Source organism: Ictalurus furcatus, chromosome 23, assembly GCF_023375685.1.
Source record: "Ictalurus furcatus strain D&B chromosome 23, Billie_1.0, whole genome shotgun sequence".
Taxonomy (NCBI): domain Eukaryota; kingdom Metazoa; phylum Chordata; class Actinopteri; order Siluriformes; family Ictaluridae; genus Ictalurus; species Ictalurus furcatus.
Genome location: NC_071277.1, coordinates 1,924,377 through 1,947,705, shown reverse-complemented (window position 1 = coordinate 1,947,705; position 23,329 = coordinate 1,924,377). Strand labels below are relative to the sequence as shown.

Here is a 23,329-nt window from a genome sequence, read left to right as displayed (position 1 = left end):
ATACAGAACCAAAAATATGTAAGGGTTAAATACCCATCTGCCTCCTGTATCTTGTCGTTCTATTTGCCACTCTCTTCTTTCCTGCCTTTTGTTGTTCTGAGGCTCAAATTTTTTTTTTTTTAAATAATATTCTTCCTCTCTCTATATCTGTCCCTGTTTGTCTCCTTGTCTCTGCTATGTCTGAGTGAAGTTGTACCATTCTGCAGGGATGCACTGTTTCATACACCTGACTGTTTGGTGCTACATTGCTCAGGTAGAACAGTAAAATAAAACCATACTTTTACCTCATACCATTCTCTCTCTCTCTCTCTCTCTCTCTCTCTCTCCAAAAAAGCCCATATAATGCAAAACATGGGTTCTTAAAGTCCCAATGAAATGGCTTGAGAGTTGTGATTTGACTCCATATGTTGATGTAGGAAATCAGAGAGTCAGACTGTTGACTTGTTGAAGAGCTTGGCAGATTTACACAACAGCAAATCATTTTCGAGATCACCTAGGCTGACACTAAACAGACTTCGCAGAAGCTTTGCAAGCTATCTGTGAGCTAGGTATGTAAAATTTTTGACCACTGCCTTCACCCACACCTACTGATAGGGTGATATCTCAGATGATGAGAAGTGTGTTTTCGAAGCGTGCCTTCAAAATAATGAAATTGAAATGTTTCTGGCCTTGGAGAACTGCTTTTTCTTAGCGTGTGAAATACTTTTTTTCCCAGTGGCCTTCCACTTTATTGCACATAACTTAATTTATGGACTTTAATGTTGTGAATTCTTTATATTTGCGGATTTCTTGACTTAATACTGATGTCTGGTGAAAATTTATATATACACACAAACAGATGCATCTTAAAAAAAATAATATTGTGGAAAAGTTGGTTTACTTCTGTAATTTAATTAAAAAAAACAGACCTTTTATATATTCTACATTCGTTACACATAAAGTGAAATATTTCAAGCCTTTTTTAAATTTTAATCTCGATGATTACGGCTTACAGCTCATGGAGATCAAAACTCCAGTATCTCAAAATATTAGAATAAAGAATTTATAATACAGGAATGTCGACCTGAGAAGAGCTCCAATCAGCTAATTAACTCAAAACACCTGCCAAGGTTTCCTGAGCCTATAATCTCTCAGTCTGGTTCAGTACACACAACCACAATCACGGGGACGATGAAAGTAAATTTTGCATTTCGTTTGGAGATCAAGGTCCCAGAGTCTGCAGGGGGCACTTGACTGACGATACAGAGAAAATGTGAATAAAATGGTAATGCAAATGGATTTGTCCTATAATTGTGGGAGTTTGAATTTCTCCATTGCTGGTGCTCTTGTTGAAATGTGCTTAAAATTTGTGAAACGCTTGGATGGAAACATCCTCATAACAGCTCACTCACACAACTTACTCAGCTGAAGCTTAACGCAGAGCTGCAGCAGCTGAACTGAGCTCTAATGTGACTAATTCTCTCAGTGAGGAGGTCCCGGATGGGTTTCTTTCACTGAAAATGGGTCATGCTATTATCAACACTGCGGCACTGGACTAAACTCTTTTACACACTTTTGCACCGTGAACTCTAAACAAAATGCTAGGCTTGGAGTTGCACTCTTTAGGGTACAGCAAGATATTAGACTTGTTAGCAACATGGGCATTAAGAAAGGTAGAAAGAAAAAGGTTTATTTATGGGAGTATGTAACGCTTGTTTCTCTCCTAGTTTGTTTTTTTTTTACTTTCAAAAATTGTGCGACTGTATATGACATAATGGAAAAGAGAGAGAGAACGAATGAGAGGAAGAGGTGTTTGTGTGCCAGTATGTGTGGTCAGTGTGTGTTTGCTCATATGTCTCCACTCTTATACGATCGGATGTATGGGTCACTGGGGGTTAACCCATCTGGTATGCATCAGCGTTGCACACACTAGGGCTGTTGTATTGGGTAGTGAGGCTTCAGTAATCACCTTTAGACCAATCGAATTTTGGTTGCACGTGTGCAATCTTCAGCATGCAGTGGTACCATGCTGGGCCTAGCATGACTCCACAGAGGCTGCTGAGAAAAACACCACAGGCTCGAAACTACTAGTTGATCTTATTTATATACAACCCCAATTCCAAAAAGACTCTGCCTCTCTAAGACACTCTTTTTATACCAATCATGTTACTAATTAGGTTGCCAGTTAAACTAATTAGTTGTAAAATGTTCCTCCAGCTGTTTCTTTTTAGTAACACTTACTTTTCCATCCTTTTGTTGCCCCTGTCCCAACTTTTTTGAGATGTGTTACGACCATCAAATTCAAAATTACCTTATTTTTTTTCTTAAAATGGTACATTTCCTCAGTCTAAACATTTGATATGCTTATTGTAAATAACATATGGGTTTAGGAGATTTGCAAATCATTGCATTCTGTTTTTTTTTTCCCCACATTTTGCTCAGCATCCCAACCTTTTTGGAATTGGGTTTGTATGTGGTCATTAGGATTATGTCTTTCTTTTTGGAATTTAAGACATATTAAATTAAATTACAGTTGTGAAAGTAGCTGCTCAGAATATTTTTCACTGATCAGTTAATTTATTCTAATTTTAACATAAAACAAACAAACAAACAAACAAAAAACTATAGAACATAGGACACATTGGAAGTAAGGAATAAAATATGATGGATTGTGCTATTATAAGAAAATAATCAGTGTGTTATTTGACGTGATGCAGCCCAACTTGTGTTTTAGTGGTTTATTCCTCTCACACCACAGAAATTTGTCACCGATTACAAATTTTAATTGATGGTTATAGTTGCATTTACTGCTTCAATCATGAGACAAGTCAATCAAAGTTCATTTCTATTATCACTTACATTATAGCAGCAATAATTTCATTCGATTATTTTATATAGCATTATAACAGTTGTGACAATGTTATAAAGGTTGACATTGTCACAAAGCAGCTTTACTGAAAGCTGGGTGTAGATTTAATCCCTAAGAACCAAGCCAGAAGTAACAGCAAGGAAAATCTCTCTGAAATGACATGAGAAAGAAACCTTGAGAGGAACCAGACTCAAAAGAAAATCCATCCTGTTCTGGGCGAAACCGGACAGTCCGATTATAAGTCATTACTCCTCCACAGCTGTACACTACAAATTTTAACAGTACTGTGTTGAAAGGATCCTCAGTATGAGCATCAGGGTCGTTTATCATTACAGAAGTTTTTCCTTTCAAAGCTTCAGTACCCTATTAAAGTTATTCACCGAAGAATGTTCCCTCACCAGTCTTTCTTTTCTCTCTCTCTCTCTTGAAGTTAATAAGGAATGAAAATATGGAAAAATCACGGCTTGTCATGTTACTGAGAAACAATCCATCCATCCATTTTTTATACCGCTTATCCTTCAAGGTCATGGAGAACTTGGAGCCTATCCCAGGAGGCATGGGGCACCAGGCGGGGTGCACCCTGGACAGGCTGCCAATCCATCACAATCACATACACACCCATTCATACACTACAGACATGCCTAGCATGCATGTCTTTAGACTGACTGGGGAGGAAACCGGAGTACTCAGAGGAAATCCCTGCAGCACAGGGAGAACATGCAAACTCCACACACACAGGGCAGCAGCGGGAATCTAACCCCCGACCCTGGTGGTGTGAGGTGAACACACTAACCACTAAGCCAGTCTCTACTGGAGAAAGCTTACTGACCATTACAAAGTTACACATTTAACACCTTTTAAAGTAACACATTTTAAATATGTAATTATTAGCCTTAGATACATATTCTGAATTAGCTGTTAACTATCAAAATGCATCGTATTAGAGAAAGAACACGAATATAAAACTATGACTTGAATTACAGCTAACACTAATATAGTGCTGAAGTTTAAACTTTAGTGATGAAGCCTTCATTTGAATGCTCTTACACTAAGCTCACAACCCAGTGCATGATGTTGATCTGACAGATGCATTATGAGTGTGTGAATGTGCATCCTCAGCAGCATCACACCACTTTCTAAAAACTGCCCTCACGCTGCCAGTCTAATGCCTAAATTCATCCTCTGATATCCGGTGCACTGAGAATTCATCTTTTGAAATGTCATATATACGAAGAGAATAATATCATCCACATCGATTTTCCAGTGAATATGAGTGATTCCTTGCCGATACCTGTTGAAAATTTTCATAGTCTTCAAAGTGTTTGTTGAGCTCTCGGTAAACGGCTCGAGGTTTTACTGTAATGTGTTATGGATCTCCTCAGTCTTTTAACATTGAGCTGCTCTCCGTGCCAATTTGTACGCTGCTGTGAAGACTGTGAAGGCTGCTTTCAGTTACGCAGCTTTTTGATTGGTTACAGCAAGGGATTCAAAAGCCTAAGACATCTGCAGTGTGCATTTATGTCTTTGTGTTTCATTTACCCTTGACAGTTGTCATTTTCGGAATGGGTTTTACAGATGGAAATAAATAAATAAATAATAAAATAAATGTACGTGTTGTTTCTATCATGCTAGAGTAAGAGGCAGATGGAAGCTATTTAAATGTATGCCCTGTTCATGCATTTTTTGCGTGTATTTTTGGCAGCTTGTTTTGGTTTGTTTAATGCAATCATGAAGTTAATTCTCAGGCTAACCATTTACCACATGTTGTCAGTCCATTGGTGGTGGGTTAATTGTTGTTGGGATCAATAACGATTCAGTTTTCCACACTAATAATAAGCAGCATGTAATTACATGCCAGCAGATGGCAAAAGGCCAGTTTACACTTTAAACATATTGTTCATTTAAGAGACCATTCATGTTTTTAGTTTTCACATTTCATTTTCTCTTTTGCACTGAACGGGATTAAACAGTAATGAATACTGAGGAGAATAGAGCAAATGTTTGGAACCTCCGTTGTTTTGGACACCTCTTAATATGTTTTATTATTTGGAATGAAGAGATTGTTTTCTAAACAAATACAAATACACTCAACGGGGGAATTCATTACGCTTACTTAATTTAATTGAAGAAAGATTTTACGCACAATTTAATTTAGGTCATTCAAAATAAATCAGTTTAGTTGGGTTAGGTCAAATTAATTTACTCTAGTATGTTTAATTAACTTTATTACATTTGTCAAACTAAATTTTCTTATTTTGGTCAAACTCATTTTTTTTTTTTTTTATTAATTTACTAAGGTAACATAATTAGGTGCAATATTTTTGATGTCAGGAGCCATAATATAGTTTAGCATAATGCTCAGACTCTGTGCTATAGCTGTCTGTCCTAGTAAACTAGGAAACAGAAACATTTTAAATTCTGCACTCTGTTTGGCTTATTGTGCAGCCCATCTGTGATAAAAAACAACAACAACAACAACAAAACAGCTATTTTTCTTAGCTCTTAATACGCATTTGCTCAAGGGAGTATGCATATGTCTGTGAAAAAGATGACACGTGCTGCCTTTGCCACGTGAGCTATCATGCTGTCCTTTTTGCTTTTTTATTTTCAGGTCTCACTCAATAATTTATTCTCTAGGCTTCTGGATGAGCACAAGCCTTGGGGCTGCTCACTTAAAGGAACGAATATTAGCTCAGTTCAGAGAGCAACATAGTAAAGCCAGATTTCTTAACAAATTTCTTCTGTGAGATTTTCGTAATCTATTTGTATTTCATACAAAGAAATTACAAAAAAAATGACCACCAATCTCACCAGATTCTCTAGCATTAATCATGACTTTTCGAATCAGCTGGTTTGTGTGGGGGGCGCACGGTGGCTTAGTGGTTAGCACGTTCGCCTCACACCGCCAGAGTTGTGGGTTCGGTTCCCACGGCTCTGTGTGTGCGGAGTTTGCATGTTCTCAGACGTGCTGTGGAGGTTTCCTCCCCAAAGACATGCATGGTAGGCTGATTGGCATGTCCAAAGTGTCTGTAGTGTATGAATGGGTGTGTGAGTGTGTATGTGATTTTGCCCTGCAATGGACTGGCACCCTGTCCAGGGTGTACCCCGCCTTGTGCCCGATGCTCCCTGGGATAGGCTCCAGGTTCCCCATGACCCTGAAAAGGAGTAAGCGGTAGAAGATGGATGGTTTGTGTGGATTTGTGGGAATTTGTATTTGTGAGACTATGTTGGAATGAGTTTATGAATGTGTGTGTATGTGTATGGTGCTTGCAATGGACTGGCATCCCATGTAGGGTGTATTGATGCCTCTCATCCAGCCTCCACCATGACCCTGACCAGGATAAAGTGCTAACTGTAGATGAATGAATGAGACCGTGTTGAAGCAGTAGACGGTGGGTGGGTAGGGTGACGGCATGAGCTCTGTAGGCTTTTTGTACACTGGACTTTAGAAAGACCATACTTGGAAATTTTATTTAAATGGATAAGGAGATTTTCAGAATGAGAGCTGGGTTCCTACTGTAAGTGATGCAACAGAAAAGCATTTATCCTATTATCTGGAGATCATGAGTTCGAAACCTGACAATGCCTCAGCTGTCTGCGGCCTGATGTCAAGGGAACAAAATCATTGTGTTCTGTCAGTGTGAGGGATCTTTCTCTCTCTCTCTCTCTCTCTCTCTCTCTCCTTGCCAATAACAGTGACACTAGCCAAGTATGGCTGTGATAGTTATATAGATAGTATAGATAGTTATTTCCTCTCGATGTTGTATGCTGCCTTGTGATGCAGCCGTTCAAAAAGATGTGTTTGGCTGGCTTCACATGTCTTGGAGGAAGCATGTGTTAGCCTTCACCTTCCCTGGTTGGTAGCTGTTTTATGATAGGGAGGAGCTGACTGCTGGGTGGGAATTGGCAGGTGAAGAAAAACAAAAGGAAAAAAAAAAAAAAGATTCACATATACGTCTGTAGAATTATAAAATATAAACGTATGTATATTTCTCACTGTCAAAAAAGTCACATAGCTGCTCAGACAGAGTTGTATGAGTAGAGTTCAAGCTTTTGCTACTTTTCATATACTCTGATAAAATCTACTTAATAAACCCTTGCATGTGCCACCACTGCAGATCTGAGACCAGTGACTCCAACACATCTCTCAGTCAGTAGCAATAACATTTCAAGTCTCGATTATAGACCCTATTTGAAGGAACCAAATAACCAAAACGGGCTGCCTGTTAGGCTTGTATAATATTGATTTTTCCCTCTTAGTGATTTGCCATTAACAAAAATCAAATTTACCAATTTAACCATCTAGAACTGATAGCATAAAAAGACAGTGTTTCCACCATTTCAGGTTTAAAGAGAGTACAAGAGGGTGTAATAATATTATCAGCAGTGTAAGTCAGGAACGGTTTGCTGGAAGAGCAATTGCTAAAACTCAGTTAGGTGGTTTTTAAGTGATTCTGCAGTAATACACAGTCGTCTAATGTCCACAAGGCCAACATTTTCACAGTTGACCTACTGCTGAATGTGTTTGGACATGTTTGAGTACTGACCAGCAGAGGAGGAAAAAAACAAACAAGCAAAAAAACATATTTAAGCACTTTCTAGTTATTATCATCATCATCAACATTATTTGTAAAGTGTTTAATGTTGTAAGCCTGTTTAATCATTTTAGGTAAAAAAAAAAAAAAAAAAAAAAAGGTATGTATTGTCCTTTTTTGTGGGAATGGGCAGGGCTTCCAGGGGTTGTCAGTTAATGTGGGAGAATTTAAATCACCTACGAGGCTGAAAGTCATTCCAGATTAATTTGCCAGTTGTCTTATCTCCCATTTTATTGGGTAGAAAAAGCACTTTGGGCATATTTGGGAGGTAGCATTTACAGTCAGGTAATATAATATAATCAGAGTAAACGTCATTGGACATCATGGCAGTGTAAGATAGTGTTCAGGTGATTATATGTTTATAGTGTAGAAGCCTACTCCCTGTACCCCATCATCCAGTCTTCAATGGTATGTTACACATTAAAGTATGGTATTTAGATGCTATTATTATAACGTATTGCAATTGGTTAGACATGCAGGCCTAAGATGAGTGCTTATTCGTTTTATTCCCGAGTTTAACTTATTATTTACTTGGTTTTTTTTCAGGAGCCTTAGCTTAGTTAAAGCTATTAAAAGAGCAGAAGTGACCTCCATATACAGTATGACAAAGCAGCCAAATGCCATTGTTAATTTTATGTGGACAGGAGACTTTTCAGTTGACCTTTATCAATGCAGCCTTTTGTGTGAGTGTCTGTGTATGTATGTGGGGAGGAACTCAAGTGTTTTGTGCATGTTCTGTGATCGTGAGATGCTGTTGTTGACCTTTGGCGAATTGGTAGACGTTGTATTTATGCTGCTTCCTGCTCCAAGCATATTTTGGCTAAGGTCAAAGTACACAACTGTAACAGCAATGGAATATTGCATCACATGAAGCCGTTCCTAAATTGTGAAAGCTTGGATGAAGTGTCAGGAAAAAAAAAAAAAACCCAGAAGATTAGAAATAGATGATTCACAACAGAAGGGACAGAGGTGTCTAGGCTGTCTCGTTCAGCATGTGGTGGTGTTTTAGGTGGACATCTTGTCACAAGAAGCAAAGCTGGGGAGATTGGCGCTGTCAGTGAAGGTATGATGGATGGTGAGAGGGAAATGGACTTTGGAAGGAAAGATCACTCTAGGGAGCCATGGAGCAGATTGAGGCTCAGCAGAGAAATCCCACCAAGAGTAGAGGTTTAAACTCTCCAGCTCTGTAGTTGTCTTTAGGTGGCCTCTGTAATTGGACAGACTTTCTCAAAGTGCTCTGTGTGTGTGTGTGTTTGTGTGTTTATGTGTAGATCCACAGTGGGAGAGAATTAGGTTTCAAAATCCATGGGGTATAGGGTGGATTTGACCAAGAGTTTACCAAAATTTGGGGTCCCTACAAACTGCTTTGTAGTTAACAGGTAGGATAGTGACCTTGGTAGGAGTGGGATTAGAGGAGGTAGTGAGTATGTTTCATTGGTAAAAGAAAATAAAAAAAAAACCCTAATCTGTCAGTAGACAGAAGTAATTGTATCCTTGAGCAGAAATCTCCTCAGAGGTTTGTACGTTCATGTGTGTTTAGGTTTGTGTGTATTGTGAATGACCTTCTAGCATTGCTCACTATGGGCTTTCTGGGGAAAAGAAAAGAAAAACCTGGCCCTGTTGCCTCGCAGCCAGGTCCCTCCATGTACACTGTTTATGTTTATTCTCAAAATTGAATACCCGGTTGCTTAATGGTGAGAGAAAAAATTACTACAAAATGTAATTCCTCCTCTATTTGAACTGTTATGAGGCTGTTGCTGTTTTACTAGGAATTCCCTAAAGAGTGTGTCACTATCTTTGCGTTTCATGTGATGTCACACTGTATAATTGTGTTATTGTGTCTGTGATCCATTGAGAATGTTTATTTTCTTTTACTGTACTGATACACGACACAAAATACAATACATCTTTGGCAAGCAGCAGTGCAGTGGATTCTCCTTTCCATGCTGTCATGTTTACATTTATCTAAAAAAAAAAAAAAAAACCCTTACAATTGTGACAGGATACAGCTAAGCAGTTTAGAGTTAAGGATCTTCATCAGGCACCCAACAATGGTAGCTTAGTGCTGCTGGGACCTTATGACCTTCTGATCAGTAGCCCAATGAGCCCTTAACCACTGAGGTACCACTGTTAGCCCAGTAGATGCATTATGGGTACTACTGGGACGTTTATCTTATCAGCAAATATTACTAACATTGGAAATATTGACATACCCTACCTCTGATGACAAAGTTTTTTTCTCCTCCTTATAAATCTCTCTGGGATCCTTTACCCACCCGAATGTGATGAGCTGGCTTCTGTGCCCTTAAATGCTTTTCAGTACTCTCCCGATTAGGGAGAGGGCTTATGTGTGAGATAAATATATAGCAGAAAAATACAATTTTGGTAAGTTTAATTCTGTCAGTTTAATTGGAATTAGCAATTCAGGGAAAATCACAGTTTATTCGATCAGCTTAGTTGAAATACCATTTATTATCTTAACGCAAGTCATTCTAGTAACATTTGCATTGTGCAGTGAAGTCAAAAATGTGCTCCCAGATATGGCGACTGCAAGAGAAAAACCCTAGGATTTATATCAGGAAGAGGGTGCATTTTGGAATTATGTTGTCATGGTGACACATTCTTTCAGGAATAAGAGAAGAGCCTGTGTCCCATAAACACATCCCTTTCCACCTTGACCCTTCTCTCCATTTTGAATTAGCCTGTGATGTAAAAAATCAAGCATGTGAATGACTAAAAGCATCACTGCCACCCACGCCCTCTCATATCACCAAAGTTTAGAGGGAAAAATATATATTTCTCACCTAAGAAGAATGCTGCTTTTTCATCAGTGCAATAAAAGAGCACAACAGAACATTATATCAAAGATCTAGAGACCCTCTTAATCCTCTCTTAAATTCTGCAGAAGTAGTTTTTTCCCCCCATTGTAACAAATAATGTCTACAAGCAGATGTGCTGTGAAAGCTTAGATTGTTTTCTAGTGTGCGTGTTTCTCTGCCTATGACGGAAGGATCCTCTGCTGGCTAGCTGTCAAGATGGCAGGTTGATGTCTACTGAACAGCTTCATTTATTATGGACGAGAGGCTGAAGATTGAATGACAATTAAAGTAGCCTTTCACACCAGCCTTTCAGTCTTTCCAATGGAACAGACATTACCCACCCCTGCCCCTCCGCTGTCTATCTTCGTTCCCCACAGTCATAAACTGTCTCTTAGTCTTTCCATCCCCAAGTCAATCTTGCACTTTTCCTAGGCCCTAGAATTTATAGTCAGAATATATTGATTACCTTGTCCGAAGACACAGAATTCACATGCATCTAAATATTTAATAAGTAGTTCAGCTTGAACCAGCTGAAATTGGTTACTTTAATTGGTCTCATTGATTTGATAGAAGCTCTTGGAGGATATGATTGGTATCATTGTGTTGACTAAAGCTACACACTGTGAGCCCATACTTTAAGTGAGGAGAGGACAGGAATTTAAAGAGGACTGCAGTTGGCAAGGCAGGTGCCCATCATTGATTGTGCCAGGGTTGCACAAGTAGTCATATTTGAACTTATTTGCATTTTAGATTGAGATGGCATTTCTGTATTGATTGAGGTTCGAGGTCAGTATATTTTAGTAGAGCTAATACAGTGCCCTCCGCTGTATTAGCACCCTTGGTAAATATGGAAATACAAAAATACTCATGGTTATCAAACAATTGCAAACACACCACAGGTTTATATGTTTAAAAATATATCTTTGTTAAATATAGGTGTGCAACAATTGTTGGCAAAAAAATATATTTGAAGTATATTCCCATTGAAATGTAATTTTTTTTTTAGTACACCTGGGTGGCTAGAAACAGGAAATTGTTCAACCAGGACTCCCTGTTTCACAGGGGTATAAAGATGAGGTAACACAGGCCAAATTCTCTTAGTCATTTGGAATTTGAGGATGGTTCAAGTGGATAAAAAATCTCCAAGGATCACAGCTGGTATAATATGAGGAATAACCATGTGTGTGTGTGTGTGTGTGTGTGTTGAATGAGGGAAGAAGTGAGTAGCACCAGCTTTTAAAATAAACGAAAAGATTTAGTAGGTGACTCAGTAGTTGGTGATATACATTACTTTGAATGGTGGAAAAACTCAGTCGGTGAGTATTGGCTTGGAGAATTATGAGCTGTGTAATTTCACACACCAAGTTGTGGTGGTGTGTTGACATTATAAAAGCACAGTGTAGCAGGAGCAACAAGATTTCCAGACCCTGTGATGATTTTTATGCCAAATTAGCTCAGTTTTGGACGGCTGGAGGTGGAAAAAGCAAGTCCATAGGTGACGTATTTTGGGCTAGTTTAGAAATGGTCAGCGGATGCCAAGACGTTGTTTTAAAACAAATAGTCAGAATTAAATGTACACAAACATAGCCTATGGCAAACAAAGGGAAAGTGCAGAGAATGTATGTATGCCGTAACATTTCTGTTGTGGTGAGAACTATACAGATATTACAGTGATTCAGGTCAGAATGCTGTTTTGTGTCGATAGGTTAGCTAATTCGTCACACAAAAAAATATATATGCACCGTTAAAATGAAAAAGTATTGTAGAACTTTCAATCAATCGTTTCGGTCACCATAACAAAATTAAAATCATTACAACATTTAATATTTTCGTCATTAGAGTTATTTTATCATGTATAATTTTCACGGCTAAAAACAGCGGGGTTAGCTGGACTGTTAATCATCCGGGGCTGAGCCCGGATTCTTCTCCATGCATTTTTTCCAGCTCTGCTAGTAGTCTAAGTTTTGTTTTATGGATGCTGAGGTAACTTAGCTGCCAATGTATGACATGATAAGAAAAAATTGGATTTATCATAAAACTTGCCTCGGGTCTTGTCAGTGTTTATAGGACTACCAGACTGATAAAATATAAAGCATTTCTAACTAGGCTAGTTTGGTGTCACTAGCCATGGGGAGGCACAAATAGGCTATGGATTTAGCTGCTACAGTGCCATGCGAAGTACATTATCTTCCCTTTTCCTCTGCTCATATCATGTTTACGTAAACTAGAGCTCATATGAACATTTACACACATTGTTTTCCTGCTTGGCAGAAGAGGATGTTACTGTGTCAGTATTTACCTGTAAACCCTGTCTGATTGGTCCCGCCCCCGTCCACTGAAGATATAAATTTACAACGCCGCTGTCTTCTTTTACTGACGTTCAGATGCGTAGTGACAAACCGGTCCAAGTGGAGAATTATTCGGATCTAAAGAAAAAAATCTTCAGGGCTGCCACCCCTAATGCCCAGGCAAGGTTACGCCCCTGCCTAAAAATAATATTATCAAGTAATATTATGATAGGCAAACGTCTGGTAAATTCAGCATATTCAGGATGACTCACGGCTCATATTCAGGATCCGGATCAATCGATACGTTACTCTCAATAGGCTACTATCATGTTCATAATAATCAAAATCAATATTTTGTTTGCTGACAGCTTCATCATCGGATCCACCTTCAAACAGCACTAATATTTTATTAGAAACTCGTTCTGCATTAAAAACGCTGAGCCGTGTCAAGTTTTGTAATGTTCCTTTTATGTCTGGGGTATTTATGATTGACACATTACATCATCATCGTTCACCAAAACATTCCCACCTTGAAGAATAAAAGTGAATTGCAATTATTAAGCCATGAGAGATTCAATATCGTTACGCAGGAAAATGTACACTATTATATACCTCGGGTCCGTAGTGACCCTATAACCTTTATACAATAAATTAATTACAAAACAGATATTATTCAACAGTTTTATATTTTATTCTTGTTATAATGTTGATAATAAATAGATCGAGGAACGCTAAGAAGATGGAGGACTGATGTGAGAAAATAAACGAGGGGGAGGGTACTGGATGACGTCCAGGGTCGATTTTTCCTTTAAGCAGAGGATAAGGTGATGAATTGGCAGGCTGCATCTATACATGAATTGTTCGCGTATCTTTCGACTTGACCGATCCCTGATAAAGCCCCAACTACCTGACCCGACAATACAATTATTTCATGAAATAACTGCCCTAAATAATTACTGTTTATTATCTTCTTTCTTTTTTTTTTTTGTAAGAGTGAAACAACTTATTGTACTCGTTAATTTCAGCCGTTATTTATGCAGGTATAAGAAAAATGAGAATAAAGACAGATTGGGATTTTTTTATAACCTCAAATAATGCATGCGGTCTTATCAGAGCTCTAGCAGCCCCCTTTCCATTTCCTAGCTCATGCAGGATGTGTAGTGGCCTTCACCACAACTGTCTTATCCCCTGAGAGTCATCTCTTTTCACACAAGAAGATTTATAGGCAATCTTTTCAAACACACAGGAAGATGTCAGGACATCTGCATAAATTTGGACGCTTCACAGTTCCCACACATGCATGTGGAGTGATAAGTTGCTGATGTCGCGTAGGGGGTTGTGATACACATGCACATGCAGTGATAAGTTGCTGATCTGTTGTTGGGGTATTGTGGTAGTTACAATGTTGGGGTATTGGTTGGTAGAATATTGAAAATGCACTTGAGTGAGTAGTGCACACTTGGCATAACATATTTCAGTCTTTTTACATGGTACTGATTTTTAGCAATGCCAGTAATATGTAGTGTAATAACCAGTGTGTAGGAACAAATAAACCTAAAAATAACTCTTTTGCGTTTGTTTAATAAGCTTTGCCAGTGAGGATGAGAATCTCGGAGTTGAATCAGCAATATCATTACAACTAATTGGCATGTCATTATACCGAATTTGGTGCTGATGCTATTATTGCTAGCGCAGATGTGAGGACTGATGTGCATTTCAAGAAGTTAATCAAGTCCTGTTGATTTGAGAATTCATGTGAGAAGTGGCGTCCTGTGGAGACATGACCCGAGTGAGCTCGGTTGTACAAGTATGCCTCTCCTTCACTGTCCGGAGAATCTGTCAGAGGCATTGCGCTGTGTCTGATGAGGTGTGACATGTTTGCAAAAATAAAGAGATTGCTTTTAGTGCTCTGGCAATGTGGGAGTCTGGTATACTGTCCCTGAGGGGCACTCTAATGTGCGCACACACACACACACACACACACACACACACACAATCTTACTAAACACTCTGAAACACATAAGGGCTGACCGGTGAGGACACACTTAACCCAAGAAGCTTTTACATAAACACGGGTGCTCACTTGGTACAAGCTGAATGTTGGCTGTGCCTCGCTGCAAAAGGAGATGTACCGTTTCTGTACTGATATGCGATTTAAGATTGGATAGCTTTTTGTTCTGTCCACTGGACGCAGATCTGTTTGCAACACTTTGTTATGAATTGTGCTTTGGATTGTGTACGCACCAAACATTTCTCCTGGATCACCCCTTCTGCTCTTCCTTCTGACTCGCAGCCTGTAGGCCTGGCTTTTACAAAGCCTCAGCCCTGGATGCCTACTGCATGAAGTGTCCACCACATAGCTACTCTCATCAGGACAAGGCTTCAGAGTGTGTTTGTGAAAGGGGCTACTATAGAGCCGAAACTGACCCTCGCTCCATGGCCTGCACAAGTAAGCTCATTTAAATACGTATTATTTTAGGCGCCATGAATTTCCTAAAAGAACCATTTCTTTAGAGTCCTTTAAACGTCAAAGATCAATAATGTGTCATCGTTATCTTATTTATTAACGTATTGTTGACACAAAATCTCCACGGTAATGTAATGGTCCAGTCATTTTAAGGTACTTTTATTTTACATATGAAGACCAAAATGACAGCGCTGTGTTTGTAATACGAAAATGATGTCTAAAAATATTTTTGAATTCATTGTATCAGTGTTTATCAACTTTTAGCAGTCAGGAATTGTTTCAGAAAAAAAGCATACCGTGTTAAAATCTAGAGTATATTTTGACAGGACTTTTGTTACATTTTATTAAATGGTGAATAATATGTGATGTAGTATAATAATAATAATAAATAAATAATAATAATAATAATAAGAAGAAGAAGAAGAAGAAGAAGAAGAAGAAATAATAATAATAATAATAATAATAGTAGTAGTAGTAATAATAATAATAATAATAATAATAATAATAATAATAATAATAAGGAGAAGAAGAAGAAGAAGAAGAAATAATAATAATAGTAATAATCATAATAATAACAACAACAACAACAATAATAATAATAATAACAACAATAATAATAATACATCTCAAACTCATTGGGGTTAGAAACATTTTAACATTTAACATTTTATAATTTTTAGCATTGTTATAGTGTATGTGTGTGTGTGTGTGTGTGTGTGTGTGTGTGTGGGGGGGGGTGTGTTTTACAGGGCCCCCGTCAGCACCAGGCAATCCCATCTCCACTGTGAACGAGACAGCGGTGACTTTGGAGTGGAGCCCGCCACGGGACACTGGAGGCAGAGGGGATATAACCTACAGTGTCCATTGCAGGAAGTGCTCAGGCTCTGTGGGGGAGATGGTTGAGAAGTGCATGCCCTGCAGTGCTCACTTCAGCCCACGCCAGTTTGGCTTGGCTCACCCCAGAGTTCAGGTCAGCGAGCTCCAGCCTCGAACCAACTACACGTTTAGCATCGAGGCAGTGAATGGAGTCTCAGATCTCAGCCCAAGCCCTCGACACCTAGTGAATGTCAACATCACCACCAGCCAGACAGGTCAGCTACACACACACACACACACACACACATACTGTATGTGTGTATATACATTTTGCTGACATGGTTTGGGCTTGTTCTCTTAGAGAGAAGTGACACAGCAAATCAATGCAAAGTTACTCTGATTGCTCACTTTGATCATATAATGAAACATCTCTATATTGATGGGAGTGGTCTCTTTCACCATGACTCCACCCCATAGCCTTTGCAGTCAGCAGAACTCAACCTGAAAATCTAGGAAAGATTTTAGACCAGTGTGTTAGACAGTGCTGTCCACCACCATCATCATCAAGATCAGAATGTTTTTGTGTTATTATATTAGACACATCATATTTCTTAATACCCTTGACTTAGATGAAGATCAGATCACATTTTATGACAAATTTATGAAAAAAAAAACATGAAATTCCAAAAGGTTCACATACTTTTTCTTGCCACTGTATTGATGGAATATCTTTTAGAAAAATGGTGCTTGTAACCTCCAGTAAAGTTCAAGGAAAAGTGCATCATGCTAAAAAAAAAAAAAAAAAAAAAAAAAAAGGCGCATTAATGCTATTCTGGTAGCATTTTACACTGACCTAAGACACTGTATATTGAGGTTTCCTTTAATTAATTCCTTGATATTATATATATATATATTATACAACATGCAGGTCGTACACACATTTCAAATAGTTTTATATACATAGTTACATTGTAGCAATTACATTCAAGCTTAGTGGTAAGTCCAATTGCCTCACACTTCCAGGGTTCGATTCCCACCGGTGCCCTACGTGTCGGAGTTTGCATGTTCTCCCCGTGCTTCAGAGATTTCCTCCGAGTACTCTGGTTTTCTCCACCAGTCTATGACATGTGTTGTAGGCTAATTGGCGTCTCTAAATTGTCTGTGATGTGTGATTGTGCCCTGCGATGGGTTGGCACCCTACTACTACTTAGTTGTTTGGTTTTTTTTACTAAGTGTTACTAAGTAGTGAACAGAATATGAGGATTAATGGAAGAAATATTTCTCTGCTGTGTCATGGAGATGAGTAAAAAAAGTGTGTGTGTGTGTGTTTTAGTGTGGGAGAGTAAGTATATTGCAGTTATTTCTAGTGATGTGAGACAGGCTTTTTCACACCCTGTGGATGAACATAAAAAGTTCATGCAGCCTGTGGATTAGCTAGTTCATGGCTAATCCTCCTATTCTGCCCTCTCTTCAGAGCTCATTGCTGCTCTGTTTGAAAGGGCCAGTTTACTGTGTATAGCTCTCACATGACCTTAGACACCATGCCCACAGGCATGTTGGGATGTGTTATTTGGCCCCTTTGGCGTCATAGAAAAACACACAGAGTGAAAGATTGAGGGTGAGTGGGAGAGAAAGAAAATGTCAAAAATAGAGTGAGATCAAGAGGGGAAAATTAATAGAGAGATATGAAGGGATGGATGCGATAAGAGCGACCATGAGGGAGGGTGAAAAAAAAAAAGAGGATAAAATGGAAAGTCAAAGAGAGAGAACAGAGAATGAGCCGTGATGAGGGCTCTGAGAGCACACCCAACCTGGACACTCAAATCAAGCATCTCACGCTAATAAGAGCCGACAATGGTGTTACCATAGCAATGAGGCGGGGATGCAGGGAGGAATAAGTGATGGCAGGCAGCATGGCCACTATGTACCGTTAAAATATTTACATGACAGCGCCACGAGAAGAGAGTGTGTATGCGCTGAGCAGTGAACTGTATTTGTTTTCAGTATGTGTCATTTTACAGTAATCAAAATAAGTGGGAAATGAAAATACCTGAAAAAGGCACAAAAAAGTTCAAGGGAATACGGGTATATATGGGGATATTAAAGAGATTCTGCAAAAGCGTAAGGTCTAATAAGCCACCGAGATTTAGAAAGTTAGCACATTATCTCCTAAATTGATTTAGCATGTACTGTATGTGGTATTCTCTCACAGTCTACTGTAAATGTGAACTCTGGTCATATTATTGGAACTGTTATTTTCAGTTGAGAAATTGTTTATCTGGTATTGATGGTATTAATGTCAGTAATGTATTCGTTCTGAAATGGACCTTTTGTGTGTGACAGTGTGTGTAATTTCATGTCTTGTGTCAGTGTACACGTCACTGTGATGTACAGACTGAAATAGACCACATGTGTTATGAAGAAAGTAGGGAGGAATACGTGTGAAATCTCAGACCTCCTGAGGGGGTTTAAGCATTTACAATCAAATATAATCCTGATATGAAATGACATGTGAAAAGGGGCTCCAAGTCCTGAAATAGTCATGGGACATGATGTCCTGCAGCGATTGGACATTATGATTTTGAAGAGGTTCATCTTCATCTGGTCATCTCCATTAAGAGGGCTAAAGCATTGTCAAGGTCTATTCTTTCTTCCTTCCCCCTTCCTGTTTCTTCCTCTCTCTGTTTCTTCTGTTGTTCATTGTCTTGGTCCAAAACAGACAGTCTTTGTTTGTTCCAGTCCTCACATTCTGACACTTTCATTAGCACTTCCCCCTTGTCTTGCGGTCTGTCTTGCGGTCTGTCTTTCCTCCTCACTTCCTGGATCTCTCTTTCTCTTACTTATTCTTTTCTCTCACTCTGCCTTCTCCCACTGCTTTTTCTTTAAACTCTCACTGTCTATCTCACGGTTCTTGCGTTCTGCTTCTTTCGTCCTCTCTTTCTGCTTGTCTCCGTGGGCACATAAATTGTTACGATATCCTGAGGGCCGTCGACATGCCCTGGTGTTGTACATTCTGTTTGGAGCATGAATGTTCTCGCAACATTACTTACTACACACACTGCATAATTTATTACCTTTCAAACCTCGCTCTATCCTGCCCTCTCTCCCTCCCACAGCCCTTCATATTCTTAAATTAGAAGCACATTTAATCCTCTTCCTTTATGATGTAGAGCAATCTGGATCTATCTTACTTCGCCTTCCTCTCAATGTTATGTTCCCCTCTGTGTCTCTGTCAGTGAGTGTGATTGTTAAGGAGAGGAGGAGCAGGGACAGCATCACCCTGGCCTGGCAGGGTCCAGAAAATTCCGATGGTGCCATAGTGGAGTACGAAGTCACCTATTATGAGAAGGTTAGTCACTACTCTAAACTCGGCTAACTGCCCAAATGTTCACACTTACCTTTCTGGCTGTGTCTAAATCAACTCTGATTGGACATATGGTAACTGTTGAGCCATTGCATTTCATCAAACCCTGGGGAGCCACTGGGATGTCAGCACTCGTAGAGTCACTGTCTCTAATTAACATTCCTGAACGCTGAATGCACGGTGTGTGACCCTGAACACTTCTTGTCACATATTTGGTGACACTGTTGCATTCGGTGATTTGCAAATGTGGAAATGAAGGATGTTAATGATTCTGGTCGGATGGAAGCTGGTACTTAAATTAGTTTGGTTTATTATATGACAATATTGCATTTAAAATACTACATGTTTGCCTCATATCTGTTGAGTGGTATTTGAATCAAAACTGAACAGGTAACTCTAGGAAATGTCTTAATATAAGGATAACTATTAAAAAACAGTTTTACAAACATGCTTTCTGATTGGAAAGAACATGAGCTCAGAGACTGTGATATAATATAATATTTATAAAATAATTATAATATAATATAATACAGTATGTACTTATCGCTGTTAAATGTGGGATCTGAAAGATCAGTCATTCTTAATGTTCCCCAGTTGCTGTTAGTGGCAGTATTTTTGATAAGGTGCATGCTGAATACTGCTGTGTATCATAAAACATGCCATCACATGTGCTTCATTCTTCCTGGAATTCTGCACAAGTGGCTGAAGAAGACAAGAAGGTATCCCTTCACTCTAAGTAGGTGCTAGGGAGATGTACGCTGATTATTATGATTTATGCAGATGAACATGGGCTATATGGCTTTGAGAAAAAGATCACAGATGAGCAGGTTTGGCAGCGGTGTGTGCCAGCTTTGTTTGATGTTGGGCACATGGTCCACCTGGCTTGAGCCAAGGCTTATGAAACTCACCCATTTATCACTGTTTTGGCTTGATAGCCTCAGAGAGTTACCGCAGAGAGTCTTGTGTCTGAAAAAGATGCCACATGCCTCTGGTCAGAGCTCATGAAAGAAGATGAATGAATGTCAGTCCATAAAATATTAATGCAGACATGGGCTGCAGTTAAACCTCAGGCAAAGAAAGCAGGGCAATTAAACAGCTGTCCAGATGCCTTTCATGGGATCAATTGTGTCTAATTATTTGTTTCAATGAGTGCTAGCTATGGCAAACATAAAAAGTTCATTGCTTTGTGTGTTTTTTTTTTCTTGCATCAATTCAATTAAATTTTATTTGTATTAACACTTTTAACAATGGAAATTGTCACAAAGTAGTTTTACAGAATTGTAAATTCTGGATGTTTTATATATATATATATATATATATATATATATATATATATATATATAAATATATAAATTTATCCCTAATGAGCAAGCCAGAGGTGACCGTGGCAAGGAAAAAACTCCCTGAGATTTCTAGTGCAGAGAAACGCACTATTACCATCCTTCAGTGTGCTTGATAGAATAGATAGAATAGACTAATTTCAGCTGGAGCTGTCTGGTAATTGTTAGTTATTTGAATCCAGTTTAAACATCTGTACTTTATCCAATGGATGTATGGTAACCTGGGGAAAACCCTTTACATGTTCAAGCATTACTGTGATATTTTAAAGGATCCGTAAATTCCCATTAAAAATGGGAAGTGAGTTATAACTTTGATTATCAGCATCTTCTACGTCAATCTCTGTCTCATCAGCCGAGACACGAACCTCATTTTTGTGATATACGCTATATGGCCGAATGTATGTGGACACCTGACCGTAATACCCATATGAGAGTCTTTCCCAAACTGTTGCCACAAAGTTGTCAACTATTATCTAGAATGTCTTTGTATGCTTTAACGTTTCGTTTTATTGGAACGAAGATGCCTTTTCCAAGCCTGTTTCAGCATGAGAATTCCGCTGTGAACAAAGAGACTTCCATAAAGATGTGGTTTAACAAGGTTTGTGTGGAAGACCTCGAGTGGCCTGCACAGAACTGTGTATTGAGTTCCCCTATGAGAAAACATTATTTAGTGGTACTTTGACAAAACGTTTGTATGAGAACTTGATGGGTTGAAAATGAACATGGTCTGAAATCAGTTCAAAACACAACTCAAGTCATGACGCATGGGCAGTATACAATGTTTGGATTGTATTTGAGATGTATATGAATTTATCTTGTGTGTCAAGTCATTATGTCACCATCCTGCTTTTGGGTCACATCTAAGCTGTCCCAAAAAAGAATCAATTCACTGATTCCACACAGTGAAAATTAAGAGTCCGCCTCAAAGATTTGTAGTTGATAATATGGTTCGCCTTAATATGATTTTACCTTTATTTTGAAATGGTCTCATCTGTATTGAACAATTCAGGGCTTGAAATGCAGGTGAAATAATGTGTGGAACCAGTAAAAAAAAATGTACCGAATACCATCACCGTATTTTAGTGTAGGTGTCTCATTTGGTTGATTATGTGTACTTACGTACACTTACTGCATGTATAATGTTCTTATGTTGCGACAGATTATCTGATAAATGTCGATAATGGATAGGCCTTCAGATTTTGTGATTGAATGTTTTAAATGAAGAAAAAACTATTGAATGTATAATGAATGACTAGTTATCTTTCTGTTTGACCCATTTAGAATCAGCGAGACCAGAACTACACAGTGCTAAAGACCAAATCCAACATAATGACAGTGGAGGGCCTGAAGCTAGGTACAACTTATGTGTTTAGGGTCCGTGCTCACACTGACAGAGGCTACGGCAACTATGGAGGAGAGATTGAGCTGGAGACAAGGCATGAAGGTGGGTGTTAGCCTTAAAATCTACACAAGGTTTTATTTATCTATTCCTTTTTAATTTGGTATGTTACCATTTCATATTGTCTCTCATTTCAGTAGATGTTAAGAAATTCAATGTCTTCCTTGTTGTCTGTGTTTTCACTCCATCTTCTCAGTCTGGTACTTCTGTTTTTTTGAAGTTCTTCTGCTGTGTTATGTCTCACAGCATGCAGAGCTGGGGCAAAGACATCATTAAAAACCACTGAGAGAGCTAACAATGATTGATAGACCACAGCATTTCGCATCATTTCTCAAAAGATTTCCAGTCACCCCAGCTCCTTGTGGAACAAGGCATAGTTCACTCTTGACCTGTTTTTCTTTTTTTTTTTTTTTCCCTTCAGTAAAAACGACACAATGCTTGACACAGTTAATCTCAGACAATTGTAAAATATTTATGAACTGATGATATCTTGTCACCAAACTCTCTAGAGGAACACGCACGCTGCAGTTTTTTTTTTTTCTTTCATTTTTCTGAAGTGTTTGAAGTTTTCTTGTGTATTTTTTTTTTCATCCACCTTGACATGCGTGATAAAGGTTCTGAGTAGGCAGGTCCCGTGCTGTAACTGAACACTAGCAACAATAGCTGCTTTTTAACCCACATACACCATATGTTGTTTTCTGTCATACCCATTATACCCATTATGGGAAGACAATTACATGTTAAGACAAATAGTCATAATCTTGTTACACCTTGTTTGAAAGAGGTTTACTTTCATAAATGCTAACTACATTATTTACTTTGTCACTGGCTGACATGTATTTATTTATTTATTTATTTTTTTAATCCAAGGCAATATATAGTTCAGACCAGATACAATCTAAGCACAGAGCTGAAGAGTTGATGATTAAGGCTTTATGTAAGTGGTTTTCTGTGAAATCTGTAGCTCATAACCTTAACCACATACCACTACTTTATACAAATATGGAGTAATCGAGGAGATTACATTCTAAAACCATGCTCAATGAGTTGCACTTTGGCAGATATGAGACGCTGAATAGGTAATGCAAATTTGTATAATGACAATTGGTTAGGACAGAATTTTGTGCTCATTCTATTGTTTCGATTACTTAAAATAATAATAATAATAAAAAAAAACCCTTTTAATTTAGCATGCCCCGCCACACTTTCTTTCTCCCAAGAGCAAGCTAATTGTGTTAGACCTCCATAATTCCTGAAGGATTTCCTTTTCCTTCTCTGTCAACCTGTTTTGGAGGACGTGTTATGCCTTGTGAAGTGCACCGAGCTATTTCCCGTGTTGCCTCATGGAGCACGTCATGCTGATTGAACTGGAGAACTCTTTTTACATTTAATA

The 23,329-nt window shown here is 38.6% G+C and overlaps 1 protein-coding gene across 1 annotated transcript in view; it reads left to right on the top strand.

Moving 5' to 3' along the window:
- The window catches only part of ek1 (eph-like kinase 1), a 70,363-nt gene that overhangs the window by 20,564 nt on the left and 26,470 nt on the right, over positions 1-23,329 (top strand). Inside the window, exons 4-7 of the mRNA XM_053611408.1 lie at positions 14,844-14,999; positions 15,767-16,108; positions 19,070-19,182; positions 21,819-21,981. Coding sequence (XP_053467383.1) covers positions 14,844-14,999; positions 15,767-16,108; positions 19,070-19,182; positions 21,819-21,981 — 774 coding nt within the window. The remainder of the gene's footprint in view (positions 1-14,843; positions 15,000-15,766; positions 16,109-19,069; positions 19,183-21,818; positions 21,982-23,329) is intronic.